The sequence below is a fragment of the Helicoverpa zea genome, chromosome 17 (genome assembly GCF_022581195.2).
Source record: "Helicoverpa zea isolate HzStark_Cry1AcR chromosome 17, ilHelZeax1.1, whole genome shotgun sequence".
Lineage (NCBI taxonomy): Eukaryota > Metazoa > Arthropoda > Insecta > Lepidoptera > Noctuidae > Helicoverpa > Helicoverpa zea.
In genome coordinates this window covers 9,100,563-9,116,109 of record NC_061468.1, presented here as the reverse complement: position 1 = coordinate 9,116,109, position 15,547 = coordinate 9,100,563, and the positions used below count along the sequence as shown (strand labels likewise).

Genomic DNA, 15,547 nt, shown 5'->3' with positions numbered 1-15,547 from the left:
ACGTCAAGAATGGACGACGATAAAGCGTTCCAGTCTGCATCAATATCACCGGTATTTTGATGAGAGTGTATATCACATGCCAGCGTTTCAGCGTATTTGCTTCGGGGTCCCGGATGTTTGAGTTTCTCAATGTTTATGTTCTGAGGCTTTTTCCTGCTAGCCCTGAATGGTCGCCGAAGGCAAAGACGCAGTTTGGTGACAATTAGTCTATGGTCCGTCCAGCAATGAGCACCGCGCATAACACGAGTGACTAGGACCTGAGAGATGTCTCGCTACCTCGTGATGGCATAGTCAATGAGGTGAGCCAGTGCTTAGAACGTGGGTGCATCCACGTAGTTTTGTGCTTAGCAGCAAGGCGAAACATGGTGTTTGTGATTGCAAGTTGGAATTGAGCACATAAACTAAGCAGCAACTGGCCATTAGAGTTGATGTTGCCTACCCCATGTCTACCCAAAACTTTAGGCCACGCTTCATAATCTTGACCAACTCTAGCATTGAAGTCCCCTAACAAGAGAATCTTTTCTCTGTTCGGTATTTTATGGAGACATTGTGTAAGTTCTTCATAAAATTTATCCTTGATGTCGTCAGAACTACCTAGCGTCGGTGCATAGACACTGATAACATTAAGGAAATTGTCACCGTCTAAGTGAAGGCGCAATGTGGTTATACGTTCCGAGATGTGGATTGGACATTCTTGAAGTGTCTTCACAAGATTATTCTTGATCACAAAACCAACTCCCGACCTTCTTGGTTCTGTTGCAGCAGTGCCCTTCCAGTAGAAAGTGTAGCCACCGCCATGCTCGACTAGCTCGCCCTCATCGGCAAGGTGGGTTTCGCTTACAGCAGCTATATCAATGTTGTAGCGGCGGAGTTCTCGAGCAACTATGGCTGTTTTCCGTTCTGGGCAGGCGTTTGTCTCGCGGTCGAGAAGGGTGCGAACATTCCATGCACCAAAAGTCAGTAAAGGTGTTTTACGTTTATTACTGTTGTTGCGTCGACCACGAATAAAAAGATGCGGAAGCAGCCGTGGTTACTGCTATCCAAAGAGTGTTTGGGGTGAGCATTTTTTTAGGGCACCTTTTCTAGCCCCCTCCCAGGCTGAGCAAGGAAAGCAGTGCTCCCCTAAAAAGGGCTGCTTTGTCGCTCTGGGTGCTGCCGGATTCCCTCTGTCCCCCCAGCTCAAAGAGAAAACGACCACGGCATGTACTCACACCCCCAGAGCCGCTAGTGTGCAGGTCTCAGACAAAGCTCAGGTTGCATCAGCCCGAACCTCTCTACCTCAACCTATCGCCACTAGTCTTCGCCAAATCGGGGTCCATTATACGGAAGCAGTCAGATGCGCAGGATATATTACAGTGCTCAAACATACGCGCAAACGCAAGAGCACTCTCTCGTCTAACATCCCTTTATCCGATGGAACGGTGAACCGCTACGATCGGAGAGATGTTAGATGCAGCAGTTTGACATACGATAACACGATCCCTATCGCTGCCTCTAGGCCTTCCTGCGATGCCTCGGTGTCTTGCCACCAGTGGTGGTCTGCTATTTAGCCAAGACACAATTTCGGGGGATTTCCGATCAGGCTTGGGAGATGTTGTTACCAAGCGCCGGCGCCGACGGCAGCTGCCGCGCTACTGACGGCGCTCGCCGCCGTGCGACACTGTGCACGACACTGTGGCGCCCTCCAGCGAACACGCCAGGTACTGTGGAGAGCCTGCTGGCGCACACGTCCGGCGCCGGCGGTGACCGCCGCGCTACTGACGGCGCTCGCCGCCGTGCTCGACACTGCACGACACTGTGGCGCCCTCCAGCGGACACGCCAGGTACTGTGGAGAGCCTGCTGGCGCACACGTCCGGCGCCGGCGGTGACCGCCGCGCTACTCAATAAAACAAAAAGGCAAAAAACCAATAAATCGCTTCTGCGCAGGTGAAGATCAGGGCTCAATATCCGTGCCGATAACTATACGTACCTGATCATGTTTTAAATGTGTAGCCAGCTGGTTTTGTTTTAAATAAAACCTATGCGCTGACATTACCAATTAAAAAAAAAAATCCATAACTTTGTAGTGATGTCAAAATGATGGTCACAGTTATTACCTGATCCAGGGATGGTATTAAACTGTTCCTTTGCGAGGAACTCCTCGAAGTATCTGGTGAAGTCCCCAGTGGGGTCCCACCGGGAGGCGAGCTTGGCCCACTCGTCCGGGTACTCATTCTTCAGCCGTTTGATCACCTTGACTGCAGTTCTCTTCTGACGCTCTGTGCAGCGGACGCATTTCGTTCTTAATGCTTCTGGAAGTATTCCTGGAAAGAAGATTGTCTTTTGTTAGTTTGTTTTTAAGAACCTAAAGACCTGTAGTAAAGAGGGCGCTGGGAAATCAATGAATTTCGCAGACAACAATAGGAATCCCAAAAAAGACGTACCTAAGTATTTTGTCATAAAGTGTTGTAAAAGTAACGGAAGAGTTTCTGTAGGTCTTCATAATTTGTGTTAATTAAATGCATTCAGTATTTTCTTACAAACGATTTTTTACCAGCTTCTCGAACATATTGGTATTGTATTTAAATGTCGAAGGACGCCCTTCACTTGTATCCAGTTACCAGCCAAATGCATGTTTACCCTAACACGTCTTTGTAAATGACGTCTGTAAGGATACCATGTCGACTGTCATTTACCACTTAACACTTATAACTGTTATTTAAAATGATACTGTTATTGTTTTAAATAAGTTGGTAAAAGATCGTTTTGTTAACAACTGTTGAGGATCCAATTACGGTCAAACTGTTTAAGCAATTACCTTTAGGTGGGTAATGGTATTCCCGTAACGGGAATTTAAGTATATTATATTATAGAAAGGAGCTTTCAACGTTCTAAAATTGATGTAAAGAAATTATAAGAATTCTGGTATCAGGTTTTAATGCTCAGTAATTTTTATCCACACAAGATCCACCCATCCATTAACTTCCATTTTCTTTTAAAGTTATACATAAATCGCTAAAAAAGCAGGATCCGTCAAAGTCATGACATCGATTAAGCGACACCATCACCGCCATTTTTTTATCACTGTATGTGTATTTATAAATTAAAACACATCAAACCCTTGTCAATTAAATTTAATCGATTTTATAAGCAAGCCGTAAGTAAAGCTAATTTATTTTTAACCCTTCATAAGCTCCTTGGCCATGCGATCTTTTTACAGTTTATAAAAAGAAAAAAGATCTAAGCTTCGAGCAGGTTCTTTGAACAGGATACCTTTTTACTTGGAAGCTAATTTTAGCCTTCTCATAATCATATGTAGGAAAATCCATGCAACCAAATAACATGTGCATTTGTGTGCAAATAACAGCTAATTATAGTTTTGAAAAATATCCTTTAATAAGTTATCGTTATTTGTGAGGCAATAAGAACCAAATCTTAATTTTCGACCCTTATTACGGACCTAAAATAAAAATAATTTTGTGTTTCTGGTAATTAGTGTTTTTGATTGAACTTGCAATATCAACAACTCGCGTTTCCATTTCCCAAATATCCAACCATCTTTCAGTTCTCTAACACAAGCCAAGTTTACCTGAATTACTAAAAAAGTCTCCTCGGTATCAACAAAACTATATTTTATTCGAAAATCCGTGATTTCCGCATACTTGCATAATCTTACAACAGTGCGTAGATTGAAACGCAGGTCGTCCACAGATAATAAAGAGTTTGAGTGTAATGAAGTATTTGTATGCCATAGACGATGTTCATTCAATCACGTTGCTCCGATGACGGTATGCGGTATTATTTCCTTGTTTATAACAAACAAAAGAGTTAGTTAGCATAATGTAGACTGCTAGACGAACTTTATAGTAACTGTCGAGATTAACTTGTACTGTTTTCCATGATTTTCCTACTAAACAACAATTAATTTCATTCATCTTCAAATTATCGTCATCCTTTAGTAGAACACTAGGAAGTCTTGAAAGGGATTTTTAGCGGTGCTGTCCAATGTATGTATATATTGTCGTGGAAAAGTGCTTATCTAATTAGCTTAGCCTACTTTCAATGAATGATTTCACTTTGACTGTAGCGTTGGATTTCAGTGTGTTACATAAATTGTACCATAGTTAACAACAAAATAATTATGTATCTACTTCCGCAAAAAAATAAGTAGGTCAAGTTTCGCGCCAAAATTACAATGGCCTCACCAATACTCACAATTTCTCTTTAATGTATGTTTTAGCAAGTTTCTTGCGTCATAGGACGGTGATATAATAAATAACACTCATATGTTACGCTTAGATACGTAACAATATTCAATCGTTAAAAAATATTAGGTTGATATTCACTGGTTAAAAAATATTAGATAGATATTACGTGCAAATAAAATTGAACTGTTCCAAAAATACTTGAGATGCGTGCGTTTATAACCCAGTTTAATTTTGGAACGCGCAAATGAGTGCGTTGACCTTAAACAGCCTTAAACTGGCCAATGCCATTGGTGGATTGAAAAAAGTATGAATATATTCGATAAAAAGCTATAAGTAAGGGTTTTGGAAGGTCTAACAGGAACTTACGACTACATAATAAATTATGCCACTTTATTTGAATAAGTACCGGTCGAATCAGCTGAATTAAATCTGATACAATATAAGTACAGAAATTAAAGACCAGAACTTAACACCAGTACCTAGTTTTCGTTCATTTTACTGCTAAAGATCCTATGAAATAATATACCTAATACTTTTTAAGAAGTATATTTTTGAACACCGTTTAGTTACCTATTTAAAAAAACCGGCCAAGTGCGAGTCGGACTCGCTCACGAAGGGTTCCGTACCAGAGCAAAAATTAGCAAAAAAAAATCCAAAATATTTATTTTATTGTAGTTTTCAGTATTTGTTGTTATAGCGGCAACGGCAACATATCACGGTTAATGAGCTACAGCCTGGTGACAGACGGACGGACGGACGGACGGTCGGACAGAGGAGCGAAAACAATAGGGTCCCGTTTTACCCTTTGGGTACGGAACCCTAAAAAGGTAACAAGTATGACGATAAAACAATAAAAAAGTTAGCAACAAATCGATATCAGCCGATAAATACGTAATTCTTAAGTGGACACAACAGACAATAAATCTTTTATCTTATGTAACAACAACAGTTGTACTACGCACATACATGTCATGTACAACAATTCTGCATTTAATAACTGCATTAGCCATGAAAAACAATCTCCGTAAGAAAGCATTGTATTGAAATTAGCGACCACGCGAAAATTCCCATTGTCTACGGAGTAATTTACCATTGATGTATTTGTAAATGTACGGTAGGCTTGGTAACTTTATGCATCATTTGTTCCTTTATACATTACTGACCCTATCTATACTAATATTATAACGCTGAAGAATTTGTTTGTTTGTTTGTTTGAACGCGCTAATCTCAGGAACTACTGGTCCATTGGCAGAAGCTAGTATAATATAAAGATTCATCATCATCACCTATGATGATACCTATGGCTGAGATAGGACGTCCACTGCTGAACTTAGGCCTCCTAGACCTTTATAAGGTCGTCTGTCCACCTAGTTGGTGGACGTCCTACGCTGCGTTTGCAAGTCCGATAAAGATTAATTAATTAATAATGTTAAAATTAATAACCGAGTACATTCGCGATGCGACACTAAATCTCGACATACCCCGTTAAAAGAACAGAGGCCAAAACTACGGTGGTTGAGTGTCGTAAAAAAATATGAAAAGCTGCGAACTTCGTGAAAAAGATGTCCAGGATAGAGCGAAGTGGAAGGAAAGCGGATCCCGTCACGAAACGGGACAAACGCTAGGAAGAAGAAGAAGAAAGGTTTATTAATTGTTGTGTTCTCCTAACACAAAGAAATATATAAGTACTTCAGTTTTCAAGCTAAAATAACATCTGTTATTAAGACGAAGACTTCAAAAAGTGAATAAGAATGAGATCAAGATTATGCCTTCATTAGGTTTTTGTGGTTTCGTTGCACAATTGATATGTAAATAATAATAATTTGCAGAATACGTTTTTGAAATGCTAATGTTAGTTTCTGAAAGTTGCTACTCATACGATTTATTGCAGTAATCATTTCATATTTCAGAGCTTTGTGCCTAACAGTAGATTTTTTTTAAATCGGGCCGTGTATAAAAACGAACGCAAAACTTCACAATTACGTCTATATTGGTTGAGACATTTTCTCATTTCTCTGAAAGTAGTTCATATCTACTACCCATAAGTATAAGTACCCATTGCAGACATGGATAGGCATTACTTCATACTTACGCATCAGATCTACCTAGCAAGAAAAACCCTACAATATCGCAATGGCTTAGGAAACCACCGATTGCACTAGGTTCAAATAAGTACTAATGTATACTTAGATTGCACCAATACCTGCAACCATTGTTCTAGACTTCTGTTCTTCGATACATAGGTAATATCTTACCTTGGAGACTGAGCAAGGTTTATTTCTATTACTTTTATTACTTGACACATTAGCTGTCAGAGCTCTAAGTTTCATTCTGAGTGTTTCTCGCATACTTCCCTCACTTGACAAACCATGTCTCACCCAAGATCTAGAACCCTACGGAATATATATGGCTTATGTTAGGGTATTTGTCCGATGCCCGATCTTGCTTCAGTCCTGTTTTATAGAAAGAAAACAGAAGTTATGATATTCAAGTATAAAAAAGGCCCTGATGTACTTCTACCGATAAGCTTATGTGGAACCGTGCTTAAAATTGTTACGAAGTTTAAATATCTGGGACATATTATTACAGAAAACTTGATGGATGATGACGATATGGAACGGCAGAGGCGCAGTATAGCCTGTAGAAGTAACATGCTAGCCAGGCGTTTCTACCACTGCTCTAAACAGGTGAAGGTGACGCTGTTCAAGGCGTACTGTCAGTCGTTCTACACCAGCCAACTCTGGTACCGGTACACGAGGAGTGCGTATAACACTCTTCGTGTACAATATAATAATGCATTCCGGGTAATGATGAACTTGCCCTGGCGGTGTAGTGCGACTGACATGTTCGCTGAGAGCAGTGTTGCAGGGTTTGTTGGTCTAGTACAGAAGCTCAGGGTGTCATTCTACAGCAGAGCAGCCCTGAGTACCAACAAAATTGTGTCCTCTGTTTTTCATACCGTCCATCTAACACGAGAGATGAAAGACTTTTATTAATTTGTAATTACATGTAGGTTAAGTTTTTATTTTTATTTCATTTTGTTATTTTATTTTATTAAGTATTATGTATTTCAAAGTTTAAGTCATGTTTGTGTTAGTGTGTCTGTATCTCGTGTATGTTATGGGTAATTACCTGAAATAAACAATATTTAATTTAATTTAATTTAATTTATAGCTGTCTCATAAGTAGGACTATGAAAGCGAAGGAATTCATAGACATCGCACCCATGCACTCCACACTAGCTTGTGCATTGATAGAGAATCATGACAGTTTTTTAAAATTAGTATGGTGATCGTTTCGAAGAGCTCAAGACATCGCTGTTAGCTAAGCCTATCATCATGTAATATTATGATTTTGTGTTAAAGGGTGATCCTATACATTGTATCATCAATATGTTCTTGAACTGTACACATAATATGAAGCACAGACGTAATTAATGTTGACAGCTGACCACAGACTATTTATACTGCAACCACAGAATGCGCATGAACAACCACTGAACCTTAGCAATAAAATAATGTACACAATAAACTATTACGGAGATGAAACCGCGACATTGATCATACTAATAGTAATTTATTCAAGGGCTAATTACTACATAGACGTAAACCTGATTCATGACATAATGTCGAGGGTTATTATCTTCTATGAGTAGGTATTTTCTTCTAATTATGGTTGCTGTGTAACTAGATTAATAAGTAGTATTTTTCAAGGTAAATGACTGTACCTAAGTAGTGGTAAGTAACGCTGTATTGAGCAGGTTAAGAGACCAGACATGCGTCTCGTAAAGCAAGGTCTGATGGGGCAAGCAAATGGGTAGACCAGTAGGTTATCAGCTGGAAGAAATTGGACTTGTTGTTCAAGATCGTAAAAAGTGGAAAAATCTTCTACAAGCCCTATCTAGGGTGTTATATTCATCATCATCAAACGGCAGTAGCCCGTTTCATTCAGAGAAGTAATCGCTTTGGACGATTCATCACCTGCTGCATATATCATCTTTTGCAGCAGTTTGGCTAAACAGTGATCGTAAAAGATCACTATGAGAGTTAGCTATTCAAGTGATAAATCTGTGCCTAGTCACCGACGGTAGGTAGGATTTTAGGTGTTAAACAACATGGTTTTATTACTATTCACGTAATCGTTTTTTTCCGAAGATTTCTAAAAACTATAAAAAGAAGATCGAATAGATCACTTTATGACGATTGATTGTGCAATCAAATAACATTTTCCTTAGAAACTTTGAATCTGACTATTAAATTAAATGGTACCAATAAAGTAAAATTATTATTTATGGCTCACCACACATTGAAACGTCCTTTTGGTTAACGAACTTGTATAACAAAAAATATATTTATTACTGTATCATGTATGTACATATAAACGTACGAGCCGTTTTCCCGCAGTTTCACTTGCGTCCCGTGGGAACCACTGCTGGGATGAAATATGTATAACCTATGTTACTCGGGAAGAGTAGCTTTCCAACAGTGAAATATTTGTCAAATCTGTTCCATAGTTTAGGGCACAAACCAATATTTCCTCTTTATTATATAGTATAGATTAGTTACGATTAGATACAAGATACGAGTATATATTCACTTAACGAAGTGCAAACAAAATGCATTTTTTGCCATCTGTGCTACTTCAGTGAAGACCGTTTACCGTCTCCGGAAAAAAGTAGCAAAGATACGGTCGTTGAGAAAGTAGGAAATATACGGTCGAATTGTAATCCGACATTACTGCGCGATACCATAAGCCACAAAGTAAGTAATACTAGACTTGTTAGCTGACGCAACATAGAACTAGCATCAGCAGTGGAATGGGATCTAACCGTCTTACCACAAAAACTTTTAAACGTCAGTTTATGCCTTGTCTAAAAAAATATCAAATTATGACGTTGACATATGGTTCATTTTGCAGCCAAAATTTTATTAGACAAGGGTAAAACAGGGTTTAAAGTTTTTGTAGTAAGGCCCTAAATGTTTAGCTGAAATTTAAAATATTTTATATAAAGTACTGAAGGTCATTACGACCATTATTGAACGACGACGACATTATTGAAGGACGGTGGATTACGAAATAAGTAACAGAAAAAAATCTAGTATTATGTCTATGATTTGTCTCTGAAAAAACAGACGTCTTGCAATTTTTTTACCGGTGTATTCCTGATCTATCTTTGCAGCATGGACGACAAAATAAAAGCTCGTAATATCTTGGCAAAAATTGACAGAAAGGTATTTCGAAAATGCTCGAATTTTTACTTGTTTACTTTACAACAGCTTGCATTCTACAGATCATTATCATTATTCTTTGTTATCACATCAACTTTATTTACCTGCGTGCGTTCATTGAAGAATCTATTGACGTATTATGTGTCATACTTATGTACTTAATGTACCTGCCGTGCATATACATGTAGGCTTGTTCGTACAAACGTATATACATAATGTATATCGGCTTGTTTTCCTTATTGGGACTTCTGAACTTCCGACACTGCGTGCATAGGAACTGCTTGACATTATTGTCTATGGTTATTGAATTCATAATAGGTGTCTATATTTGTATAACGGTAAGATGTTTTGTTTGGCAAACATATATTAAAGATTTTATTTGCATGAAATACCATAGGTAGGATCATACATAAGATACTCAATATTTATCTGGTTCGGAGGTTTTGTTCTGCATATTTGGAGAGCATTTAAAACTTTTGGTACCTTTCCAAAATAAATCTGCTAATGTAGACGAATCCTAGCGAGTACATTTAACGTTTTATTATAATTACAATTACTCGTTTTCACAAGTGGAAACTAACTGACTTAAATCTTGAAACAGGAATCTCAAGGGCCCCGACAGTTGATAAATAGGTACCGCAAAAACTCTACAGCGACTTAAACACATCTAATCAATCAATGAACCACAAAAATCACGTTTCAAACTAGTTAATTAGGAAATAACAAAAACTAAATTATCTCGTTCACGGTACAAAGTTTCATTTCAACGTACATAGGTTAAAATGATTCATAATGTCCAACATGTCTTGATTCTATTCTAAATTATATGAGTCACACTTGTTTTTATGTGTTGGAACCGTAAAATAAATACTTAATTGTAGCAACTAGGTAGTGGTTAAACAAACCTTTTCATTGTTTAAGTTAACCCTAAGTTTAGTCGTAACGTCATTGTTTTATAATTGTCGCGTTCCGTTGTACGTACGCTTCGTAGTGTTACATCTTTAGTTTATTTTGCAGTTATTTTTAAGGTCCCATACTGATTTATGTTAATAGTTATAATGCTAACAAAAAGGGTGAGTAAAGGTTTCTTGGTATGAGAGCCAAACCCTTTCATTATTAACCCATAGGTACGTTTTCGAACTGAGTTTCGTGTCCATAATTATTGGTTAAAAGAGATTGGCGTAGGTAGGTATGGATGAATCGCTTCAAAAAAACTAACGATTGAAATCATTTGTTTATTACAATTCTTAAATAGAAATATCAAAAGGAAACATAATCTTATCTAATGTAGCTAAGCCTTAGATCTTTCAATCTTTCTTAATATTTCTCGAAGGTCTGATTCTTTCATCTTTGTAGGTGACTTTAATTAAATTGGATCCTCACAAAATTCGTCCAATTAAACATAATGACCATATTTACCTACAATACATTGCAAAAGGAGATAAAAATGGTGTTAGTAAATACGTTAAAAGACTTATAAACAATACCACTGATTACTTAGAAAACTGAATAAATATTAGTATTCACATTGCAACTATCTTTGCGTGTTTTCTTAGCACTACCGTTAAGGCAATGTGATTCAGTCCTGACGTGAACTAATAAGTTAGTACCCAAGTATTTAGCGTTTCTGGACTGATTTGTGACGGGAATTTGATTGGCTTACTAATGCATTTGCAATTATTTCTTTGATCTGAGGCGAATACCTAATATTCACCGTCACAGCAGTGTCTTTGCCACAGATAAGAATATCTTGGTTAAAGAGGTCTCTGTGTAATTATAATACACATAGCAAAGGGTTCTTTTAACGATTTTAGCAACGATTTCAGTGGAGAGTTTCCAGTAAAATAAGTCTGACACCAGTCTAACCAAGGGGTATCGGGTTGCCCCGGTAACTGGGTTGCGGAGGTCAGATAGACAGTCGCTTCTTGTAAAGCACTGGTACTCAGCTGAATCCGGTTAGACTGGAAGCCGACCCCAACATAGTTGGGAAAAAGGCTCGGAGGATGAGTTTTCAGTAATTTTCTTTACTGAGGTGAGGTGTTGTGCAAGAAAGTATATCTAAAAAAAAGTCGGGAAAAGTGATTATTTTTAAACAGTCTGAAAGCCGATGTGGCTGGAAATAAAGTTACGACTAACGACGTCAAAGGCGAGTATGGAAAATTACCCAAAATAACATTGGGATAAGAGCAGGTTTATGGTCATGATGATATCGATCGAAATACTCATACAAGTTTCCTTGTTTATAAATAAAAATCGCGATCAAAGATTCACAAATTTTCCTGTTTTTCATCAACAAATGTAGTAAATTAAATTATGGTAATATGCCTAGTTTTGAGGCGCCTCTTTAATTTATTGGATTTAATTAGATATTGATTTATAACTGTGTATTAATGTAAATTAGGCTATTTTCATATCTACAGTTACAAAGTCGCAGTTATTGAACAAAATTGAGTACGTAAAACATACTTACCTCCTTACGTTTTTTAAAAAAATAACCGGTTCCATAAATTCTGTAAATGAAACTATGTTCTTACTACTTATAGTTCGGCCATTCAGAGAATGCGTTCCTGACACGTCGCGATTGAATTGACGACGTAACTTTGCAATGGCGTTGCAGTTACGATAAAAATATTTTTGCTGGTTGTTTACCGTTTTAACAATTGAGGAGCATTAAAACAACATTATTATATCAATAATCAATGAATGTTATAATTTTGTGCCAAACTGAGTGTCAAATAACTTGGTAAACAATATTTTTCTAAATCTATACTGCGCTATTACAAGGTTATGTCAGCGGTTTATATTTTGTAGTGCTGTGCTAAAAATAACAGGCAAGTATCGTAATCTGTTCTTATACAGTTATAATATAAAATAATACGTTTTGATTTTCTTTTTAAGAATTGGAAAATAATGGACTATAAGACTTAATTATAACTTTTATGAAATATAAAAATAAAACTATGACCAAACCGCATTTTTATACTTAGATTAAAAATGGTAACCCCAAATGGCGTTATGGGCCGCCATTTTGTGACGCTAAAACAGTCGTCCGTTGTCGTTTCGTGCGCATAGACCACGTTTTTCAAGTGTTTTCGATCTGTTTTTATTTGATTACCCGGCTTTTGTTAGACCGAGATATCAGGATTGATTCTGTTATTGATAATAATATAATTATACATGTAGGCGAAGATGATGATGAAGACACCACCTCCTCAAGCAAATCGGAGTCTGATTAATATTCTGTTCGCACATTCAATTCAATGTACTTGTAACAAAGAATAAATAAAACAATTTTATTATTTGAATATTACCTTTTTTTGGTTTCCACTTAAATAACTAAAATATAAAACAAATGATTCCGCCAATTTAAAACGAAAATAATCTTAAAATAATGCGGCGGTTCATTTTGAAGGAACGGTAACGAACTCAGTGTTATGTTGTGCCCATCACTAGTCGTGACTAACTGATAGGTGTCAGGAACGCATTCTCTGAACGGCCGAAGTATAGCTATGTAGGCGGTACCTGCGTACTTTAATTATTTTAAAATAAAAAAATCGTAAAGTGTAAAAATAATGTAAAAACATTTAACAAAATATGTAGATAATTAAAATAAGCGAGTATTTCTCATAGGTCAAACAGACAATAATAAATCTTAGGGTGCTTGTTAAAATACTGGTTAGGTACCGTACCATACCACTAGTATCTTCCTAATCCGTTTCAAGGCAAACATTAAGCAAATGTTAATTCTATTAATAATTTCTTGATTAAATACATTTTCTTTGTAGGTAAATAATTTATGTGTTTTTCTGGAAAATATATTTGGATAGTTTTGTATCTTTCTATCATCTGACATACATACCTACATGACTTGTATTTTACAATCGACAATAGCAAATCTACTTAATTTTTTTAAGTTGATTAAAAACAATATTTATCTTAATCAAAACGGAATATATTTAAGGTTTTAGTAAAAATAAAGCTTTTTAATTCATTCATGCAGCCTTCAGAAGTGGTACCTGAAGAGCACTCGAGTCGTTTGCATCTAAATTGTAACATTATCAAGCTTAATCTTCAAAAAGTTCTAGGAAATTCAATTTATTTAAGAATAAGGCCATCCTTGCAACGGTTTGAAGTAAAATCCTGTTGTGCATCGTAAGGCGAACCGCTTACTTAATATTTTTTTAAATCTAGTTACCTATATCAAAGAAAAGGACAGAAAACGTGGCATGTAACGCCGAAACCAAATAAAAATTGGTAAACAAAAATACCATAGGCGATGTATTATAAAGATTATAAAAACAACTGATTAATTCATTAAAAAAATGGAACCAAATATAAACAAAATCAAAAGACCAATATAACGTTTCTATATAGTATTTTAACTTTTCCTTTCACAGGCTAACAATGTCAACTGAACTAAAACATGATACGACCTTGGCTCTTTATATTTTTTCCTGTGCTCACGAACATGTTAGTATCTGTTGTCTACGCTATGACACTAAGGAGGAACGAACTAAGAAGTTCCGATGCTGACAAAATTATGCGAATCGTTAATAGATTTGTTTTATATTTAGCTGGCATTGTAAAACTGATGTGATTGTTTTATATATGTTAAGTTTTACTTACAAGAATAATTAATATAACAAGGTTACGTTCCTGTATCTATTGTAGAACTAAACAAATCTAGATACGTACATATTTTAACACAAGGCTATGTTATGCGATACTTTTGTAACTTTTCTAAAATTGTAATACCTTAACAAAGATTAATAGCATTAACCTTGTGTATGAGTAAAGTATAATAATGTCTATCTATTTTATGTATGTAGATACAATACAAATATTGTCACTATCTTCTTAATGTGAAAAAGTCTCTTCGTCATCCGAAAGTTTTCCTCGAAAAATAATTATATCAAGCAATAATAATAAAAATAATTGTATTCTATTAAGTCATTCATACTGCTTTTGTTTTTATTACTGGCCTTATCTATACAAGTACAGTGTGACTCCCTTTTTGAGTTGAGGCCGTCGCCCGAATGACTAATAGTTTGACAATTTCGGAAAATTGACGTGTAAATAAAAGTGTCACACAGAACTGTAAATTCTCTACATAGAGTACATATTATAGAGTGCCTTTGTATTTATTTGTAAATCTTTTATGTTTTCTTTATAATGTAAGTTATTAATTATATAACAAGTACCTAGATTGTGCTACAAATATGATTTTGATCAGTATTCAAATTAATAAATCCAAAAACAGAATTGTAAAGTTATAAATCATTACAGGTACCCATTTGATTTATTACATGAAGTTTCTCATAAGTATATAAGTAAATATGACCCCTCGTATTTGAACATTTACAAACACGACACGACTTACTTATCAAGTTATCTAGATCCTGGTAAAATGAAAGCTTAGTCTGTTTCCGCGTTTTCTTTGGTAGCCAGCCAACAGGATTCACTTTCCACTTTATTGTTGGAAAATTCAATTTTTGATCACGTTTCTCTAGACAGAGTCACGGAGTATTGCCAAGTTTCTTGGTTATAACAATCGTTGTTTTATACTTAGTTCTTTAGTTCAACTTTAATGGTCTTACTACAAAAACCTGTTGAACACTTGTCTAAAAATGTGGCTGCAAAACGGACCTTATACGTCATAATCATCGTCATAATCTGATATTTTTTAAACAAGTGTTCAACAGACGTTTATTTTTGTGGTACGACGGTAAAATTTTCATTTGCTTCTTCTTTTGAATAGTTACCACCTTTGTTATTTACGGTTTGTTGCCGCATTCTTTATTTTAGTTACGAAAACAGTACCTACATTAAAGATAACCAAACAAATCAAATAAAGTTTCCATATAAATCGTCACTTTATTTATCAACACCACACAAACAAACCTTTTCATATGTAGAGTAAGTTAAATTATCATACACAGCTTTGCACAATTCGCATATCCCGGGCCATTGACAGCCCCAATCTAATAACACATTTCCATTGCGCCTGCGACTGATCGGATCCAATGATCGGGCGCCGTGACGCGCATGCGTAAGAGCCGACCTTAACAACTGTGTCACGCAACGGCATAGATATAATATTACTAAACAAGATTGCGCACGCTCAAAATATA

At 36.3% G+C, this 15,547-nt stretch overlaps 1 protein-coding gene across 1 annotated transcript in view; it reads right to left on the bottom strand.

Moving 5' to 3' along the window:
* Window positions 1–15,547, bottom strand: part of LOC124638351 (actin cytoskeleton-regulatory complex protein PAN1-like) — a 40,697-nt gene that overhangs the window by 10,436 nt on the left and 14,714 nt on the right. The window contains exon 2 of the mRNA XM_047175293.1: window positions 2,098–2,304. Within this exon, the coding sequence (XP_047031249.1) occupies window positions 2,098–2,304 (207 nt within the window). The remainder of the gene's footprint in view (window positions 1–2,097; window positions 2,305–15,547) is intronic.